Here is a 19,418-nt window from a genome sequence, read left to right on the forward strand (position 1 = left end):
TGGGAAGGCGGGGCGGACGGGCTCCGGAAGGCGGAGGGAAGGAACTGGATTTGGGGCGATGGCGGCGCCCGACGCGGTGCTGGTGATGGGCGTTAGCGGCTCGGGGAAGTAGGTGCTGGGGGCCAGGCTCGGGAGGCGCAATGGGGAGGCGGCGCGCGGCGGAGGCCAGGCCTGCCGCCGTTTGGGGCCCTTGGCGACTGGAGTTCCCTGGGGAGCCCCCTTCTTTTCCCTTTGCCGATGAGGAAACTGAGGCCCAGAGCCCCTTGCTCCCTCTCCCCACTTGCCAACCTGCTCGCTCCGGGAGCGCCTAGCCCGGGGCCACATCCCAGACTCGGGCTCTGCATCTCTAAATTTAGGCAGAGGCGCCTGCTTGGGTAACGGGTTCTGCTTGGCCTCTGGAGCGGCCCGGGCAGGTTGTTGGAGGCCTAAAGTCAGAACTGCGTGCAGGAGAGCGAGGGACCACAGCACGGGCAAACCTCCTCCCAGGCGCTTAGAGACATTTGTCAGGCTGGATATAGCACTAGCTCCCTCCTTCCTGGCCTTGGACTTTTCTGATTAGAATTTAGAAAGTGAACTTAACTTTCTACCCTACTGTGTCCCCCACTTCAACTAGAAGGATGGAGTATTAAATATGAAGAGTGCTCCAGGTTTGTGAGGAAGGAAGAGCATTCCATACCACAGAGCTCCTGGCCAGCCCAGTCTGGCCAACTTGGGGGGCCGAGAAAGCCTTTGGCTTCCCGCTTAGTCCAAAGTCCAGCAGTGCCCTTTATCAGAAAAGACAGGAAGCATTCCACCAGAGGCAGCAAAAGACAACTGAAGTTTCACAATCTCCAAAGGCTTTTCACCCTTTTAGAATGTTCTGAATCGGGAACTGCCCATGCGGTCCAGTGTATTTCCAAGACTCCTTCTTGCTCCAGGTAGGTAGGTTTAGCTTTACAAAAATTACTGTGGCATTTGGGTGCCAAACTGGTTTGTAATGCTCAGCTCTGATCAGTGTCCTGTGAGGCGAGCACTGTGCTTTATTTCTACTGAGGGTCCCTGGTCCATCTTCAAACATGGACCAGGGACCTTCACCATGTCCCCTGGTTAAGAAGTTTGGTTAGGGTGGTAGAGAATGGTTTTTCAATTTCCTTCTATCTCCTTTCTACCCATCTACACCCTAGTCTGCTGCTGCTGCTGCTAAGTCGCTTCAGTCGTGTCTGACTCTGTGCGACCCCATAGACGGCAGCCCACCAGGCTCTCCCATCCCTGGGATTCCCCAGGCAAGAACACTGGAGTGGGTTGCCATTTCTTTCTCCAATGCATGAAAGTGAAAAGTGAAAGTGAAGTCGCTCAGTCATGTCTGACTCTTAGCGACCCCATGGACTGCAGCCTATGAGGCTCCTCCATCCATGGGATTTTCCAGGCAAGAGTACTGGAGTCGGGTGCCATTGCCTTAGTTAGCTCTTCTTTTAAATTATGACTGGTGGCTGACATGTTCATTCCTGGCTAATCTAACTTGGCCTTAAGTGTGATTTCTGTTGTACACAGCACTGGTTTCTCCAGCCCTGGAGTTTGGCTGGGACAGTTTAATCACCAGCAGGCTGCAACATGTCAGCCTATGGAGCCTCCATTGGAGTGAGCATAATGGCAGAGGTTCTAGTTCTCTCAATCCTTTGGTCACTTTAGGGAGGAGGTCTCAGTGTGTCTTTTTAACAGCTTCCTGATACTTTCTTAACCAAAGAGAGCGAACCTTTGGTAATTAACAGTATAGAATTTCATCATAATGTTTTGTTTTCATTGTGTGCATCTTTTCAGTTACCTCCTACTTCAGGCAAGTGAAGATGACTTCCTGTATGAGGGACGGAAAGAATTTCCTCTTTAACACATTTGTTTAATTTTAAAGAGTGAAGCAATTAAATAAAAATAACACATGCTGCTGCTGCTGCTGCTAAGTCGCTTCAGTCGTGTCCGACTCTGTGCGACCCTATAGACGGCAGCCCACCAGGCTCTGCCGTCCCTGGGATTCTCCAGGCAAGGATACTGGAGTGGGTTGCCGTTTCCTTCTCCAGTGCATGAAAGGGAAAAGTGAAAGTGAAGTCGCTCAGTCGTCCGACTCTTAGCGACCCCATGGATTATAGCCTACCAGGCTCCTCTGTCCATGGGATTTTCCAGGCAAGAGTACTGGAGTGGGGTGCCATTGCCTTCTCCGGAAAATAACACATAGATAATTGTAAAAGTGGCATGTACAACTTAGGTGAGAAGGCATGATGAACTAGTAGGAGGGTACAATAAAAAAATCCTGAAGGTTGTATGTCATTGATTGGCATTTGGGTAATACTTCAGAAGTTGAGAGCAAGAGGGGGCTTCATTTCTCACTCATCGTCTGCCAGCCTCCATCCCTACCCCCACTGCACTAGCTATAAACCTCAAGATGGCTGAAACCAGTCTCAGTGGGCTGAGCATTATATCCTGGGAGCTAGTAGGTGCTCATTAAATATTGGCTGAGTGAAATGAGAAAGTGAGTGGATAAATGTAACTCAGTTCCCTTGTTTTACAAGTGAGAAAACTGAGGTTTAGAGGACAAAGTGGGCATAGTCATTTAGTGGCAGAACGGAGACTGTGGCCAGATCTCAAGCTCTGGGACCCAAGCCCTCTTCTACTGACCTGTAGTTGTTAGGATCTGAACAGAGAGCATTCAACTCCCATACTTAATAATGAATGCTGGTAATCATCTGAGTCCTTTATTTGAAGGGTGTGTCCGTTTGAAGTCCCAATGTTTTAATGCTTTTATGAGCTCCATGAACCTTGTGTGGGTGCTTAGAGGTTCAATTCCCTGTCAGACCCCTGTCTCCAGTATCCTCAGTAGAATTTATCACTTTATTCAGTTGTTGTCCATGTAGTGACTGGACATGACAGTCACTAACTCATGTCCGACTCCTTGCGACCTTCACTACCTCCCAGTTTGCTCAGATTCATGTCCATTGAGTCCATGAGGCTATCCAACCACCTCATCCTGTTCTTTTTCAAAAAATAATTATCTACAAAACAGGGACCAAAAACTTAAGGAAAAAAAAAAACTTCAGGAGTTTAATGAGATCTTACGTATTGCTTTTGGGGGAAATTTAGTGATAACTGGATAATTATTTAAATTCCTGGAAAAAACTAAAGCCATGCTCTAGACTCCAGGGTGAGGAGCACGTGTCTCAGTTTCAATATTGTAAGTTGTTGGTGTTTAATACCGGTGGGGCAGCCGTGTGCTTCCCACTGCTCCTTGGGTGGAAGAGGCAGATGGGGGAAGGGTAGTCATGTAGCATCTGTGTCCTCTCCACAGATCCACCGTGGGCGCCCTGCTGGCCTCTGAGGTAACCTGTGTGTGCTAACACCTCCCAGTTGCGAGTCTCATCTTGTTGTCTCATTGCTTCTGGCCTGTGTGGTTTGTAAACTCACGGCAGACACCTCCACAAAGCTTGTGAAACCCCCTGGAGCAATTTTGTTTCTCTCCTTGGTCATGGAAAATAATGATGAATGAAAAAAACAGCTGCAGCAACCCAGTGGGTGGGATTAGTGAAGCATCCTTACAGACCTCCCTGCTCCTGCACCTGGGTGGAGGAGGGATGGTCTGTGTGGCTGCCAGTGGGAAAGAGGGTGGCCGGGTTGTTTCTACACCTGCTGTTAGTATTAGGAACCCACAGTGCCCATCACATGGGCCACATGACCTGCTACATACCCTCTTTCACTTTGTTCTTAAAGCTAGGATGGAAATTCTACGATGCAGATGACTACCACCCAGAGGAAAATCGAATGAAGATGCAAAAAGGGATACCGCTGAATGATGAGGTAAGGTACACTGTGTTTTTATTTCCAACACAAATGTCCCAGCCGCGTGATGCAGGTGAAGATACCTGCAGTGGTTGGTGCAGTAGAGTTCCTGAGTCACGCACTCGGGACAGTTCTCCAAAAGCCAGGTGCACAGCAGGCCTGCCATGTATGTGAGCTGTGGCCCTGAACTCCTGTCTAAACTCTAAACTGGCATCAGGATTGATGCCACCGTCAGCCCCAGCTCAGCAGGATCTGCCAGAACACTTCGTTGAGGGATTTGAATCTGCAGAGTGTAATTCCTGAGAGGGCACAGGCTCCTCTGTGCCTCATACGTGTGGAAGTTCACCTTTTCTTCCCAGGACCTACCAGCCTACCCTCTCCAGGCTCTGGCACCCACCCCAAAGCTAGAGTGATCTTTGCAAACTCAAACGGCCCTCTAGAGATTTCCCATTATCTCAGGGTCAAGACCAGACACATAAGCTCCTACATGTACATAGTCAGGCCAAATTGGCAGTGTCCCACTCGTCTCTTTGGGTGCACCCCACCCTCCTACATACCACCCCCACTCTCCTACCCCCATCTCCACTGGAGCCATCCTTGCCCTTTTCAGTAGCTCTACTGCCATGCTCCTCCCCCAGGGCCTTTGTGTCTGCTGTTCCCACTGTGAGGAATGCGCCTCCCACTCGTCTCTGTCTCCGTCTCTGTCTCCGTTACCTGCTCATGCATCACGTCTCAGCACCTGTGCCCCTTCTTCAGGGAAGCTCGCCCTGACTTCTAGATAAAACCTCCTCTACTGAACTCTCATGGCCGCATATCCCTTATCATCCATGTCCGACTTGTAACATGGCATTTGATGGTGTGAGAATTCGATTAATATTTGTCCCTGTAACTAGATTTTACCTCCAAAAGGACAGGCACTGTGGCCATTTCTATTAACCATTATTTATCCCCAGAGCCTGACACACAGTGCATATCAGAAAATATTTGTGGCAAATTTGTGAATGAAAGAATAAGTGAAATAAGGAATGGCTGACATCTCATTCCTTTATGCAGTGTCGTGAGGGCCTTTTCTAGAGGGTCTCTCTCAAACCAGAGTCACAAACTGTGGATTCATAGAACTAGCTGTAACCCAGGAGAGACTGAGGGCAGGGCCTAGGGTGAGTCCACAGAGCAACTGGCAGCAGGGGCCCCAGCCAGGTCCACATGCCAGGGGTGTCCAAAGGACTGGTATTGGGATGAACTGGCCAAAGAGCAACACTGGCATTTGTACTTTGATGAACTCAGCTCCCCCCAGTTTGTGCTCCACTTTCTTCTCTTTGTCCTGCCTTGAAGGACTAGAGTCACTAACCCATATTAGGTCTAATTCTAGAGCACTCTGAGGGTTTCTGTTTGTTTCAGGAAGTGCTCCCCAAGTTTAAACATTAAACCATCAAAATTAAGTTTACAACATTTGACTTTAGAAGGTAGGAGGAAAGCAGCCAAAAGGAGATACAGAGTAACAACTTAAATATAACAGTGATACTGTACTAGAGATAATAAACATAATGTAGATAACCTGGCCCCACCACTGAGCTTGTATGACTTTTGGCAAGTGGCTTGGTCTCTCTGTGCCTCATTTTCCTCCTGTGGAGTAGGAATGGTGACAGGATCTATTTTATTGGGTCCTTGAGAGGATTAGATAAAATGAAAAGTGTGCACAGAGACATATCTGAAGCATTCAGTGAATATCACTTCTTACTGTTGTTGTTAATACCATATCTATATATAATACATGTAACAAATCATTTCTGTGGAGTGTGTAAAGTGTGACTGCTAGGGTTATTTTCTTTTTCCCCTTGCTGAGTACAAAATTAAAGAACAAAGTAAAGCAACCCCAAATGGACAGATTTTTATAATGGCATTTAAACATCGTTCCTCTTATTCACAAGTGAGCCTTGTTAAGTGAGCAGTATTGATGGGGCTGGGGGCTGAGGAGGAGAATTGAGGAATTTATTGTACAGAAGAAAAGGTTATCAATTACTGGAAGAAATATAACGAGTTACTGATATATTCAGAGGAAACTATACAAGTTTGCCTGACATTCGAGTGAAGCAGAGAGGAATGCAGTAAAACAGCAGATGGCTAACATTTTTGATGAGAGCCCAGTGAGTCTATGAGTGAAGGTGTGGGTCACAGCTGAGCTGGCACCACAACCCCCTCATTGCCCTGGCAACCATCCCGCAGGCCCCCCTCCCCCAGAGGATACTGTGCTGAGCATCAGGTCATCAGGTAGGCTGTTAGAGGCAGAGGTAATGGTATGCCTTGGGGGAGATTCTCAGGATGGTTTGGGGAGGTCCATGAGGTCATAGAGAGTCAGACACAACTGAGTGACTAACACACACACACACACACACACATTGTACTCAGAAGGCTAAGATTTGAAGATAAAGAATCTGAGCTGAATACACCAAGGCCACCTTAAGGCTATTTCAGTTAAATGTAAACTCCAGTTCTGGGATTGCACTGCCACACTTCAAGTGTTCAAAACCCACATGTGGCTGGTGGCTGCTAATCCAGACAGCGCAGGTAGAGAACATTTCCATCAGGACAGGAAGCTCTACTGGACAGCGCTGGTGGAGAAAGATACGCCACCCAGGCAGGGATGCATGGTTAACATGATGAGATGATGATTTCTAAGCTGTCCGTCAGCGAGTCTCACTGATGTGCCAGGTCCATACTGTTCTGGCAGCCCATGGGGTGTCACTTGAGCAGACTTCAACCTTAGAGTCTATTTAAAAGAGGTTTTGGACAGTTTTGTTCCTGATTACAAATATAATACTTATCCTGTATAAAACATTTGACCAGTGCCTACAAATTCTTTCACAGAATATATCACCCTTGGTTTCATCTTCCACAAATACCTACTAATTGAATTTGATATATATACCCATCTTTTTTGGGGGTATATATTTTGTTTATATGCATTTCTTCCCTCTATGGGCTTAGGTGCACTTTTGCACCAGATAAACCGGTCCCTCACCTCCACTGCTGCCCTCCCGCTTTCCTTGCCCTCTCTCCACCTCCCCCAGCAATGCTCGACATACTCCTCTTCCATCTGGTCCTCTGAGCGCCTGCCCTTTAATTGTCATCCCCTTCCAGAAGACACTTTCTCTTGCTAGATAGGCCAAGGAAGTGTTCTCTGTCCTCATGAGGTTCTGGTTGAGCCCTCAGTGCTTAAGCCCCGGGCTGGGGGCTCAGGGTACACTGCACCCCTATCCCTGCATGTAGGGGCTGTCAGGGATGAGGGGACCTAGAATACAACCCAGTAAGCTTGATGCTCGTATGGGTGGTGTTGTTTCCTCCTCTCTTTCCTCTAAGACTTTCTGTGTTTGACTTCACTAATTATGATATTGTCTGTAGTATTTACACACAGAATTCAGTGAATCTGCTCTAGTATCTCCTCTGTTTGGCCTCAGTTTCTGCCTCTGTGAAGAGGAGATCTCAGTCACCCCCTTTCTTCACAAACATTATGACTACAAACTTCAGAGCTCATGTGTCCAAGTCCTCCCTAAGACCTGACAGTAAAGACCAAACTCCTTAGCAGCTCACTCAGAGTCTTAACTATCTAGTCCTGACAGTTTCTCCTCACCCTCCTCATATAGCAACTCCCACATCTCTTGGTCATCGGTGCTAAGCTCCTGCCTCATCTGTTTACTGTAGAGTCTTGGCAAACCATCTTTAATATTTAATACTCCCAGTCTTACCCTGCCCTCTGCTTGGCAGGCCCAGCTTCCATTAAAATCCTCTTTATCCTTGAAGATTTAGTCTTCCTAGGGCCTGATCAAAATTGATCTCTCCCTCTACTCTCCAGTCAGAGCCCTTCTTGGTATATCCCTTGGAGCCCTCATCTCTGCCTTACGTGTAGTTTAACTGATAGATACCCGTCATCAGGCTGTGACCCCCTTGAGGACAGAAACCACACCATTCATATATTCTCAATGCTCTGTATGGTGCTTTGCACATATTAAATATTCATTATTTGTGGAATTAGAATCTACTGCATACCAAATTCATTTATTTAAGGTCTTTTCCAGATTCAAAGTTGGAAATTGATGTTGTTTATTGCAGCTATAAAATCAGCCAAAAAAAAGAAGGCTTAAAATGAAGTCTACTCCTTTTCCTGTTTAAATCCCAAAGCAGATCAGTAAATTACATGATTCCCCCATTTTGCAGATGAACAAAGGGAGGCACAGAGAAGTTAAGTAACTTGAGCAAAGGCACAGAGTAAAGGGGATCTCTCTAACCTCGAACACCCTACTTTTTCTACTGTGTTAAAGGCCCTGATACTCCACACACACCCAATCTATGAGAAATGAATCAGGGTTGGTTAAATGGAGAGGGAAAGAGTGAAAGCAAGGGTGGGAGTGAGAGCAGGAGAGACGTGCAGCCCTCAGCGAGCACAGCCCTTGGAGGGATCTAGGCCTGGATGGGTACCTGAGGCAGGTGACGCCTGGCTTCACGCAGACCAGGGATGAGAATGCTGGTGTCCATCCGGGAACTCACATAGCCCCTGGAGCGACTCTGGAAAAACTCTCTCCTTGTGGCCCCTCTAGGGAAGGAACTGTGTAATAACTGTGACTCAATACTTGGAAACTTCTGTAAAATAAAGTTTAAAGTACTTCATTGCTATCTCCAGCCTTCTCATTGATTTTGTGGCTGGTGGACCCAGACCTTACTGGTGACATGAATAAACTGGTCCAACATGCATTCTAATTGGACAGATATCTGAAAGCATCTATTTCTGTTGTATATTTCTGTTTATTAATATTAGTTTTCATGGTTGAGCTTCTGAGGAATTTTATTGTGACTGAATGAAGCAACCTGCTTAATTCTCAGCTAAGGCACATATTTAGACACTGGTAAAATAATAAAAAAAAAAGCAGGGATTCAAAGTAAAGTTCTGTTTTCCTGCACAAAGGGTAGGAAGTTTATTACCCAAATATGTTTTGTTTTTTTAGTTCGTTTGTTTCATCCTTATTGTGAAATATTTCAGGCATGCAGAAAATATAATGACTAATAAAGACAATATCCAGCTTAATGCAACAACGTATGTTTCCTAAGCCATAAAATAATACAGAGATTGATCTCTCCACAAAGCGATTTGGTGCTGATGGGCTGGAGGAATTGTGCAATCTAATTAAAATAACAAAACACAAGGTTGCTCCTCTGCTAGTGGGAAGAAAGGTAAGATATCTAAAGTACTAGGAATTAAACAAATTATCCCCCTTCCTTGGTGCATCCAAACCCACTATGAACATTTTACTCATGCAGCTGCTGCTGCTGCTGCTAAATCGCTTCAGTCGTGTCCGACTCTGTGCGACCCCATAGACGGCAGCCCACCAGGCTCCACCGTCCCTGAGATTCTCCAGGCAAGAATACTGGAGTGGGTTGCCATTTCCTTCTCCAATGCATGAAAGGGAAAAGTGAAAGTGAAGTCGCTCAGTCGTGTCCGACTCTTAGCGACCCCATGGACTGTGGCCTACCAGGCTCCTCCATCCATGGGATTTTCCAGGCAAGAGTACTGGAGTGGGGTGCCATTGCCTTCTCCAGCAGAAGTACAGCTTATTTTTTGTTGTGTTTTCATCTGTGAATCAGTCCTAGTGCATCATTATAATTGCTTCTTGAACTCTTAAGTAGGTATGTGAATTTTGAATACGTGAATTAGCATTTGACCGTCTGAACCTTCCAACTTGGAGAAGGGCATGGCAACCTACTCCAGTATTCCTGCCTGGAGAATTCCATGGACAGAGGAGCCTGGCGAGCTATACAGTCCATGGGCTCGCAAACAGTCGGACACGGCTGAGTGACCTTCCTACTACCTCTTCTAAATGAAGCATTCTTGCTGAATGGAGATCAGCACTAGTCTCAGGAATTTTGTTTCACCTAGAGACATGCACAGTGACAGGGATGCATTGTGGAAAAGGCTGCCTGACTACCCAGATGGGACCAATGTAGTCAGGCTCTGTCTTGCTGGCTCAACCCCTGATACTGTCAACACATTGAACACAGGTTCATGTCTCATATGAGAACCCCACTAGTCAGGTTCACAAGATTTCTACATAAAACCAGAATGCCAGTTGATTAATTTACAAGGAGAAATTTAACTGCCACGTGGCCCATAATACATCAATCTGATATCAGAAGCCAAAATGCAGTCAGGTATCTCAGTGAACATGCAATCAAAAGAGTAGGAGAGTTAAGGCTTAAGTTTCTAATGGTATGAGACCATCCACCCCATGAGACGAAGACATTTGCTAATGAGAACATGATACTTGAAGTCATAAGGCCAGAACTTCATGTCCTCTGGACAGTACTCTGCTGTCTAATCCTGTAGTGTTCCTGCCCTGGACTTTCACACCCAAACCTCACGTGCTTCCTTTATGTGTGTAAAAATACGTAGTTGGATCATACTGATGCACTGCTAGCCCGAGGGTCATTTTTCACTTCTTCAGATGAGTTTAGACATCTCTGTCCCTTTCTGTTAAGTGTTGATTTTTAAAGCCTTAAAGAACAAGCTTCTTTCCTTCTTTTCCAAGTGCCTAGGAAGGTACCTCACTGTGGCCTCCATATGTTGTAAGAAGACTCCTTAACTTTATAGAAAGGAGTTTTGGGGAAATAAAAACATTCAGTCCATAAAAATAATATATTGCATACAAGCTGTTTCAAAGAAGAGAAAAAAGAAGGAAAGCTGCCCTACTTATTTTTAGGAGGCTAGGATAATCTTGATACCAAAATTTAATATGGACTACACAAGAAAACAAATGCAAGTCGATCTCAATTATACAAATACAAAAATCTAAATAAAATGGTAGTAATCAAATGTTAAGAGCAAGGACTTTTAAAGATGCATCATGGGGACTTGCCTGGTGGTCCAGTGGATAAGACTCGATGCTTCCAATGCAGGGGTGGGTTCAATCCTTGTTTGGAGAACCAAGATCCCACATACCACAACTAAGCCTGCACACCACAACGAAGACCCAAAGCAGCCAAAAAAAAAAAAGTCTTAAATAATAAAGACATCATCTTTCTTGAATATGCATCAAAATGATAAAGGATGGGGATTGGGACATATAGAAGACCAGATTGTGAGCTGAAAATCATTAAAGCTGGGTTATGAGTACAGAGAAGTTTGTTTTGTACCGTTTTGTCTCTCTTTGTATATGTTTTAAATTCGCATAATAAGTTTTTTTTTCTAATGCATTACAGCCAATCAGTATTTACCCCAGGGGAACTTCTTTGTGTAACACTCTAGGGTGTCCTGTGTAAACTTCTTTTGCCTTCTCTGGAAAAATACAAAATTCTCACAATACTTTTATCCGAGAGGAGCTTTGTTTTTGGAGGGTTTGAAGAATAGGACCAGGGGGCAGCTGACTTAAAAGAGTTTCAATGAATAACTCTGCATTTGAGATCAGAAGCACCTGAAGAATCATGCAGTACAATAAAAGATCTGTAAGTGTATCAGGAAATGGCAACCCACTTCAGTATTCTTGCCTGCAGAATCCCCATGGACAGAGAAGCCTGGCAGTTGCAAAGAGTCAAACACTGAAGTGACTTAGCACACACACACACAGACATATCAGAACCAAAGAAAGTATTTATAATGGGAAGATTAAAATAGGGGAGTTACATACTGGCATCTTAGGGTAATTTTTATCATTGTGGAAAGAGCCTCTGACACCTGGACCAGGAACATGTTTCTGTGCTGAACTGCCCAGTGACTTAACTCCTCAGCCTGTGCATGGCCTCCTCCTCAAAACCACTGAGATTTCTTGGACCTTAACATTGATGAACATGATGAACATGTTTCTGTACAAATAAACAGTATCTGAAAAAGCCACTTTGTGTTTGTTTTAATTTCAGGACAGAATTCCATGGCTCTGCATATTGCATGACATTTTACGAAGGTAAGACATAAGACCCCAGATCAGGCAGTGAGTAAAGGAAACCACTCTTGAAATCGTAACTGACCAATGATAAAGGATCCCAGAAATAAAATGCACCTCCATCTGGTGACTGACAATGACTTTCAATCAGCCACAGAGTGTTGGGTTCTAGAGTCAGCCTTCTAGACAACTTCATAATTACTAGTTGGGAATTTTACTCAGCAACTTGGCTTCCATAAACCTGTTTATTCTTCAGAAAAATGGGGATATAGTTCCTACTCACAACAGTCCTTACAGATTGTTGTGAGGAATTAGTGAATAAAGCATGGGTAGCACTTAGAATGGTACCTAAATATATAGTAAGTCCTAAAGAAAACAATAATGTTATAGCCATATCTTAGCCACCACTTGTATTGCCTCCTACTTCAAGCTCTGACAACCAGGAAGATCTGGGGTCATTTGTAAGTCAACAGATAACTCACTACCAGGACTGAAATCTCAAACTGTCCAGCTCTGTAGTATGCCTCCCAGCTAATGACCCTCTTCTCCCATCTGTGAGTCTGGCACTTGGGAATCCTGGTTGGGACATGGAAGATAAAGGAATGGCAGTGAATGAGTTCTAAATCTTGCTTTCTAAGATGAAGTCAGTGTTTCATAAATCTGAAACCATTTGGGCCATATGAGATTATGATTAAAAATTCACTTTACATTTTTTTTAAACACTGCACAGACATGGCTAGCAGTCCTGTCTTTGTATGGGTTTAGGGTTTTAAGGTTTTGGGGTTTTAGGATTTGAGAACTCCTACCCAACTGGGTCTCTGACATAACTAGACTAGTCAGATCAAAGATACTGACCTGTGATGGAAGCTGAAGTGAAGTCTCAGGAGAGCAGAGATCAGATGTCCAGGCTCAGAACTAACAAGCTCTCACTCATGCCCTTGAGAAGATCTGGGAGGCTCAAGTACGTTGGTTTGTTGGTGATGACACACTCCATCCACTGGGTCTCCAGTCTACGATGGCCATAGATCAAGGCAGGCCCCTTCAGAATTCTTAGTTCTCAGTTCTGAACTGAAATCTCTACTAAGTAAGCAAGCCAGCATTGACCCTTGACCACTTTATTTAGTTCATTCCTGGCTCCAAGAAGACAGCCTCTCCTGCCCAGGGCTGGTATACATCAGCTTAGTGGTAGGGGGGCTCATCCTCATGTATGGTCTTGGACCACACTGGTTTTCCCCTCAGTACAGTTCATGTCCGACTCCTTATGACCCCATGAACTGCAGCACGCCAGGCTTCCCTGTCCATCACCAACTCCCAGAGCCTACTCAAACTCCTGTCCATCACATTGGTGATGCCATCCAACCATCTCATCCTCTATTGTCCCCTTCTCCCACCGTCAATCTTTCCCAGCATCAGGATCTTTTCCAATGAGTCAGTGCTTCGCATCAGGTGGCCAAAGTATTGGAGTTTCAGCTTCAGCATCAGTCCTTTCAATGAATATTCAGGACTGATTTCCTTTAGGATGGACTGGTTGGATCTCCTTGCAGTCCAGGGGACTCTCAAGAGTCTTCTCCAACACCACAGTTCAAAAGCATCAGTTCTTCCGCACTCAGCTTTCTTAATAGTCCAACTCTCACATCCATACATGACTACTGGAAAAACCATAGCTTTGACTAGATGGACCTTTGTTAGTAATGTCTCTGGTTTTTAATATGCTGTCTAGGTTTTCCCTTATTGGATGCCTTGTCAATCTACCTCTATTTCTGGCTCAGGTTTTTCTCTTAGCACATCTCTAGAAACTTCTCACTTTTCTGCTCACCTTGAAAACAGAGGGACTGGTGTTCTCTTTTTTCCTGCTTTCTCCAGCTCTGCATGGATAACTTCCCCAGATTCTTCCAGCATACTTCAGAGTAGGAATGGAGAGAATCTGAGGAGAGCCTGAGCCATGCTGTGTGGGGGACGCAGGTGCCTGCCAGCAGCCACCCATGTCCACAAGTGCTGGCTCAGTCACATCCTATAGCCAAGGGGCAGAGCTGATACTCAGCAATTCCTGTGTGCTGGGCATCGTGATAAACTTCCACACCACAGTTCTGTGGGCAGGTACTTTTGAGTAGCCACATTTAACAGGTGATGAACTGATGCTCCTAAAGGAAATCAGTCCTGAATATTCATTGGAAGGACTGATGCTGAAGCTGAAATTTGGCCACCTGATGCGAAGAACTGACTCACTGGAAAAGACTCTGATGCCGGGAAAGATTGAAGGCAGGAGAAGGGGATGACAGAGGATAAAATGGTTGGATAGCATCACTGACTCAATGGACATGAGTTTGAGTAAACTCCAGGAGTTGGTGATAGACAGGAAGGCCTGGCATGCTGCAGTCCATGGGGTCCCAAAGAATCGGACACTACTGAGCGACTGAACTGAACTGAACCGAACTGATGCTCAGAGAGGTAAACACATCACCCAAGAGGGCTCACTAGTGGAAGATCTTTACCTCAAAGCCAAGATTGCCTGATACTTGGCCACCATTTGTAACACCTTCCACTGTCAGAGAAGTGGGACTGAAGTCCTCAGCCTAGGCTTGACACCAGTTATTTTAAATGTCTTCATTCTTTGGGATCTCCCCTTCCCCATTTCCCCAGGTTTTGTTCTTGTTTTTTTTTTTTTAAACAGAGATGTAGCCTCTGGACAGCATGTAGTTCTAGCTTGTTCAGCTCTGAAGAAAGTATACAGAGACATCTTAATACAAGGAAAAGATGATGCACCTCTGAAGTGTGATGAATCGGGGAAGGAAGAAAAGCCAGCTGAGGTGAAGCTCCTTGTGGTCCATCTGACTGGGTCATTTGACATCATCTCTGGACGCTTACTCAGAAGAAAAGATCATTTTATGCCCCCTGAGTTACTGCAGTCCCAATTTGATACTCTGGAGACCCCTTCAGCTCCAGAAAACTTTATCCAAATCAATGTGGACAAAAATCTTTCAGAGATAATTGCTACAATTATGGAAACTCTAAAATGAAATGAGAATCATTTATATCAGTGGTCCAGACTCATCAGGCATAACTCTGTCTCCCATCCCAAACCATGTTCTGTCCAGATTCTTCTTAAGGTGAATAAACCACAATGTGTTGAGATATTGTTCAGGTGGATTTTGGGACTCGGGGAGACTTTTATCATCATGCTCTGGCACATTCAGAGAAATGGAGTGGAAACTTTGAAAGTGAAGTTTCACTGAAGTTTAAATTCACATGACCCAATCAAATGATCAGAGGACATTCTATAATCAAAGCTGTAAACCCTGACCTTATTTAGAACATTCTTGATCATGCTTATACTTGGACAAATAAATGAAACTTGGCTACCCCTGGAACCCTCTGGAGACTGGTCTCAGGAGTAGAGAAGCATACAGAATTGACCACTCACCAGCAGTTACGTTACACCACACACCTCTTCATCCTCTCTTTGTGCCATTTCAAAGTAAATAAAAGCACATCCAGTTCATGGATTAAAAAAAAAAAAAATTTGCAAAGGTGAAATTTGAGTGAATGAAGTGCAGGACTGTCTGCCCTCAGTCCCTGCTCCATTTTACAGAGACGCCTGTGAGACCAGGCTAGTATTAACCTGACCACCTTCCTGCTATAAAAGCTGTCAATGGTGGACACTAGGCAGGTGAAGGAGGAACACCAGAGCTGCTGTGGCCAAAACCTGACACGAAGACTTTCCAATAGGGAGCATTATGCCAGTGGCAGCCAGGTCAGGCGAGGCTGTGGGGGACTCAGAGGTGCTGATGTGTTGCTGGCATGCAGCTTACCAGGCGCCAGTGGGGAAAGTTGCAATGTGGCCAGCGTGGGCTGGGTTTGGGCACTTCCCTGACAGGGCTCCAGGAAGAAGCATCCTTATCCCTCTATCTAATCAGGGCCACAAGACCCAGCTGCTTTACAGGCCTTGGTTGGTTCTGGCCAGAAAGTGAGTTTTGGAATCAATTCCCTGTTTTCTTTCACAAGTATATGCCTTTTTTGGTCTCAGGAACCACAAACAAAATATATGCGTGGGGTGCCAGTGGAATGAAAGGGCCCTTCTTGGACGAATCTTGCCTAAGAAAATGTAGAGCCATGGATTTTCCTGACAGACTATTTGGGGCACCTCTTGCCTGGCTTCAGTTTACATCAGCATTCATGCTCAGGGTCTAGGGCATTAAACTGCCCAGCCAATATACTCAGGCTGGACGAGAGTCACCCCCAGCTGTAGAGAAAGGACTCAATCAGTTCAGTGTACTCAGTGAGTACTGTGAGGAGCACTCTGGAGGGCTTGAGCACTTGCAACACAAAGCCCTGGCTCTCAGGGAGCCCAAGTTGGGGTGGAAAGATAGGGCATCTCATATCCTCTGGTACCAGCTAGAATTCTCAGTGAAGGCAGTTCTTCACAAGAAAGAATTGATTTTCAAATATCCTCCTGGATCTTCTTGTGTGCATGCTAAGTGGCTTCAGTCGTGTCCAACTCTTGTAGCCTGCCAGGCTCCTCTGTCCATGGGATTCTCCAGGCAAGAATACTGGAGTGTGTTGCCATGCCCTCCTCCAGGAAATCCTCTCAACCCAGGGATCGAACCTATGTTTCTTTTGTCTCCTGCATTGGCAGGCAGATTCTTTACCGCTAGCACCACCTGGGGAGGCCAAACCTTCACATAGGATCAAATGGAAAAGGCTGCTGCTGCTAAGTCGCTTCAGTTGTGTCCAACTCTGCGACCCCATAGACAGCAGCCCACCAGGCTCCGCCGTCCCTGGGATGAAAAAGGCTAAGGCTGTTTAAAGAAGCATTGAATCTAATTCTGTTTTATACGTAAGTAAAAGCAGTTTTGTTTTTTGCAGTTTTAATACACACTGAAATTTCCAAGAATGCAATAAAGGGACATTTGTATCCTATTTTATTTTTAACCTTACTAAGAATGAGTTATCTTTTCAGAAAATCACAGTGAATTTCTGTCAGAACATCCAGCTGCATTTGTAATTCTTCATTCAGTGGTCTGATGGGAAAGCATCAAAGTAACTCTATTGTGTTCATCTAGTGTAGCCATGTCCAAGCATCTTATTACTGAATCCCATCAGTTTATTACATATTGCTTTCCTTGTTTCCCCTCCTTTTCAGAGGAGTTAATTTCACTTCAAGATGGTAAAGGGGGCATTAGAAAATAGTTTTGCTTTTCTTTTTTAAAAAAGGAGTCTGGTAGGGCTGAGAATCAGGGCTCCAATCTTGCCAAGAATGGTCGCAAGGAGGCTGTGGCGTGGACCAGTACTGCCCTCTGGTGGCCCTCGGGGACATAGCAAGCACAAACAACTCACCCACCCCTGAGCTGCTCCCCACCTGGCCCTGACCAAACCCCTGCCCAGCCACTAAGACTTGGGAAGAAGGGACAGGCGAAAAATGTTTGCAGTGGTGCAAAAATAGATGTCAACCAAATATTTCCTCAATCCTACAATGCCACTTACCACCTCTTCTGGTAGGCCTCTCTTTCCACCTTGCCCCTCCCTCTCCACTCCCCACCACTGGAGTCAGTTCAGTTTAAACATTTTTCTCTTCTATAAAATGGGGTTGCTGCCTGCCTCATAAGCTTGTGGCACTGATATATAGCACATGCAAAGTGCTGAGATCAAAACCCAACACGCTAACGACTCAACAAATGTAGCTCTTATAATACTTGTCATCCTCGGGTATCTGAGGCCAGAGGTTGAAAACTCCCATTCCTCTGCTTTCGTGAATGCGTAGCAACTTACGAACCCCTTCTGCGTCTGAAGTCTTTGTGCTCTGATAGTCTTTCTTCTTGATTCCTGCCAGAGTCTCCTTCCACCTTCCCAGGCCTTGGTCAGGTCAAATCAGGCAACATCTGGGATGATGTCCTTGAAGTCTAGGATAACATGGCAACCTGCAGTACAGCAGGCTCAGGAATTGGGATGCTGAAAAGGCTGGGTTCTGGTTCTGGTTTCTGCCACAGACTCACTGGCTCACCTACAGGGTGTCACCAGGTGCCTTCAGAGGTTCAGTACTCACATTCTGTGCTTCACTAGAGATTACTCTGATGAGCAAATTTTTCAATGGATGGGACTGCAAGAAGGAAGAAATTAAAACAGCTTGACTTCAAAGACACCATCAACCAGGGATTTTAATTTTCTGAAACTAATAGGTAAGTTTATTCTCCCTTTGTGTGTGAGTGCATGCTGAGTCACGTCGTTGTGTCCAACTCACTGTGACGCTATAGACTGTAGCCCACCAGGCTCCTCTGTCCATGGGATTCTCCAGGCAAGAATACTGGAGTGGGTTGCCATGCCCTTTCCCCGACTCAGGGATAGAACCCAGGTCTCTTATGTCTCCTGCACTGGCAGGTGGGTTCTTTACCACTAGTGCCACTTGGGAAGCCTTCATTCTCCTTTCACTGAAGAGCAAATCTGTGTATTTACAATTATTGAGATTGGAATGTTGACTGTTATGGGCATTATGAATGCCTAACAATTACCAAGGAAGTATAATTTGATTAGACATCCAGCCCACAGGCTGCACTGGGCATCAACATAGGGGATTGTTTCAACTCCTACAGAATCTTGTGTGAAATGTAGCCTGTTGCTGATTTCCTTCCAGATAACTGAATTCCTCCAGTGTTTTCCCCTCATGCAACATATCTTACATGCTGTAGAAATTAAATTTCACTTTGTGGATGAAGGTTGAGAAGTCAGGGGCCATCACTCAGGAGGACCCCAGACCTAATACTGAGTAACACATACCTTAACCAAGGATCCAATCAGCTGGTGCTAGGGAAAAGGTCCCAAAATCATGACAGTCCCCACCAGGACTTGCACACTTGAATGCCCAGAGGGCCTAACAAAAACAGTAACAGTGGGATATGGGAGACAATGGGGAGTGGAGAACCATGACAAAATGGAAAATGCATGCTTTATCTAAAATGGGCAGCCACAACTCATTGCCAGGTGACGAGGTACACACCTGCATTAAACAAGCTGGGTTTTTTGCTCACTGCATAAAGCAGCACACACACCTTCAGAACCACGAGGGCGTATCTCTGTAAGCTGTTACAAGGACTTATGATTTGGGCAAGTTAGGTGATTGGGGGTAAGGTTCAAGGAAACAGGGCTCTCTCCAAATGGATACTGGGAGCAAGTGTGGGTTGATCGGCTATCTCAGTAAGTTCAATGACTGTCTCGAAAAGGTGAGACGCATGACATGAAGCTAAAACTATTATTATGCGGCATGTAGAATTTTAGTTCCAAGACCAGGGATAGAATCAGCGCCCCTTGCATTGAAAGTGCAGTCTTAACCACTGGACCACCAGGGAAGTCCCTAGAGCTGTTCTTAAAGAAGTACATTAGCCAGGACAGGGAGATAGATATTTTTCCCTGACCAGGGACTGAACTCGAACCCTTGGCAATAAAAGCACAGAGTTCTAACCACTGAGTTGCCAGGGAATTCGCTATTTGGTCATTTTCATTTTTTCCTCTGGGTTCAGAAACGATTACAGAATTGTCTTATTCAGGAACAGTTACAGAATTTCTTGACCATGGTCATACAGCCACATTGTAGGTGTTCTGTGAAACTATTTTCAGCAAGACAGAGAGGCCTCCCTTTTAGTACTGACTAGGTCAGCTCCTGGATGACAGGCACGGCTTTTCCTTCATCTGAGATTCTTGCCGTTA

General features: G+C 45.4%; 1 protein-coding gene across 12 annotated transcripts; it reads left to right on the top strand.

The window, feature by feature from the left end:
* The first annotated feature begins 32 nt into the window (after positions 1–32).
* IDNK (IDNK gluconokinase) lies at positions 33–15,091 on the top strand. 12 transcript variants are annotated; one of them, XM_081520616.1, is made up of 6 exons: positions 33–108; positions 614–917; positions 3,314–3,344; positions 3,733–3,819; positions 11,701–11,744; positions 14,395–15,091. In XM_081520616.1, exons 4-6 carry the CDS (start codon positions 3,784–3,786, stop codon positions 14,738–14,740), a joined length of 426 nt encoding a protein of 141 aa, XP_081376742.1. In that variant the 5' UTR covers positions 33–108; positions 614–917; positions 3,314–3,344; positions 3,733–3,783; the 3' UTR covers positions 14,741–15,091. The 12 variants fall into 12 exon arrangements, with proteins under 12 accessions (XP_081376742.1, XP_081376798.1, XP_081376720.1 ...); XM_081520672.1 differs by having other exon boundaries at positions 3,737–3,819; XM_081520594.1 differs by having other exon boundaries at positions 837–917.
* Positions 15,092–19,418: the final 4,327 nt, after the last annotated feature.

Source organism: Giraffa tippelskirchi, chromosome 1, assembly GCF_054371585.1.
Source record: "Giraffa tippelskirchi isolate mGirTip1 chromosome 1, T2T-mGirTip1v1.2.pri, whole genome shotgun sequence".
Classification (NCBI taxonomy): domain Eukaryota; kingdom Metazoa; phylum Chordata; class Mammalia; order Artiodactyla; family Giraffidae; genus Giraffa; species Giraffa tippelskirchi.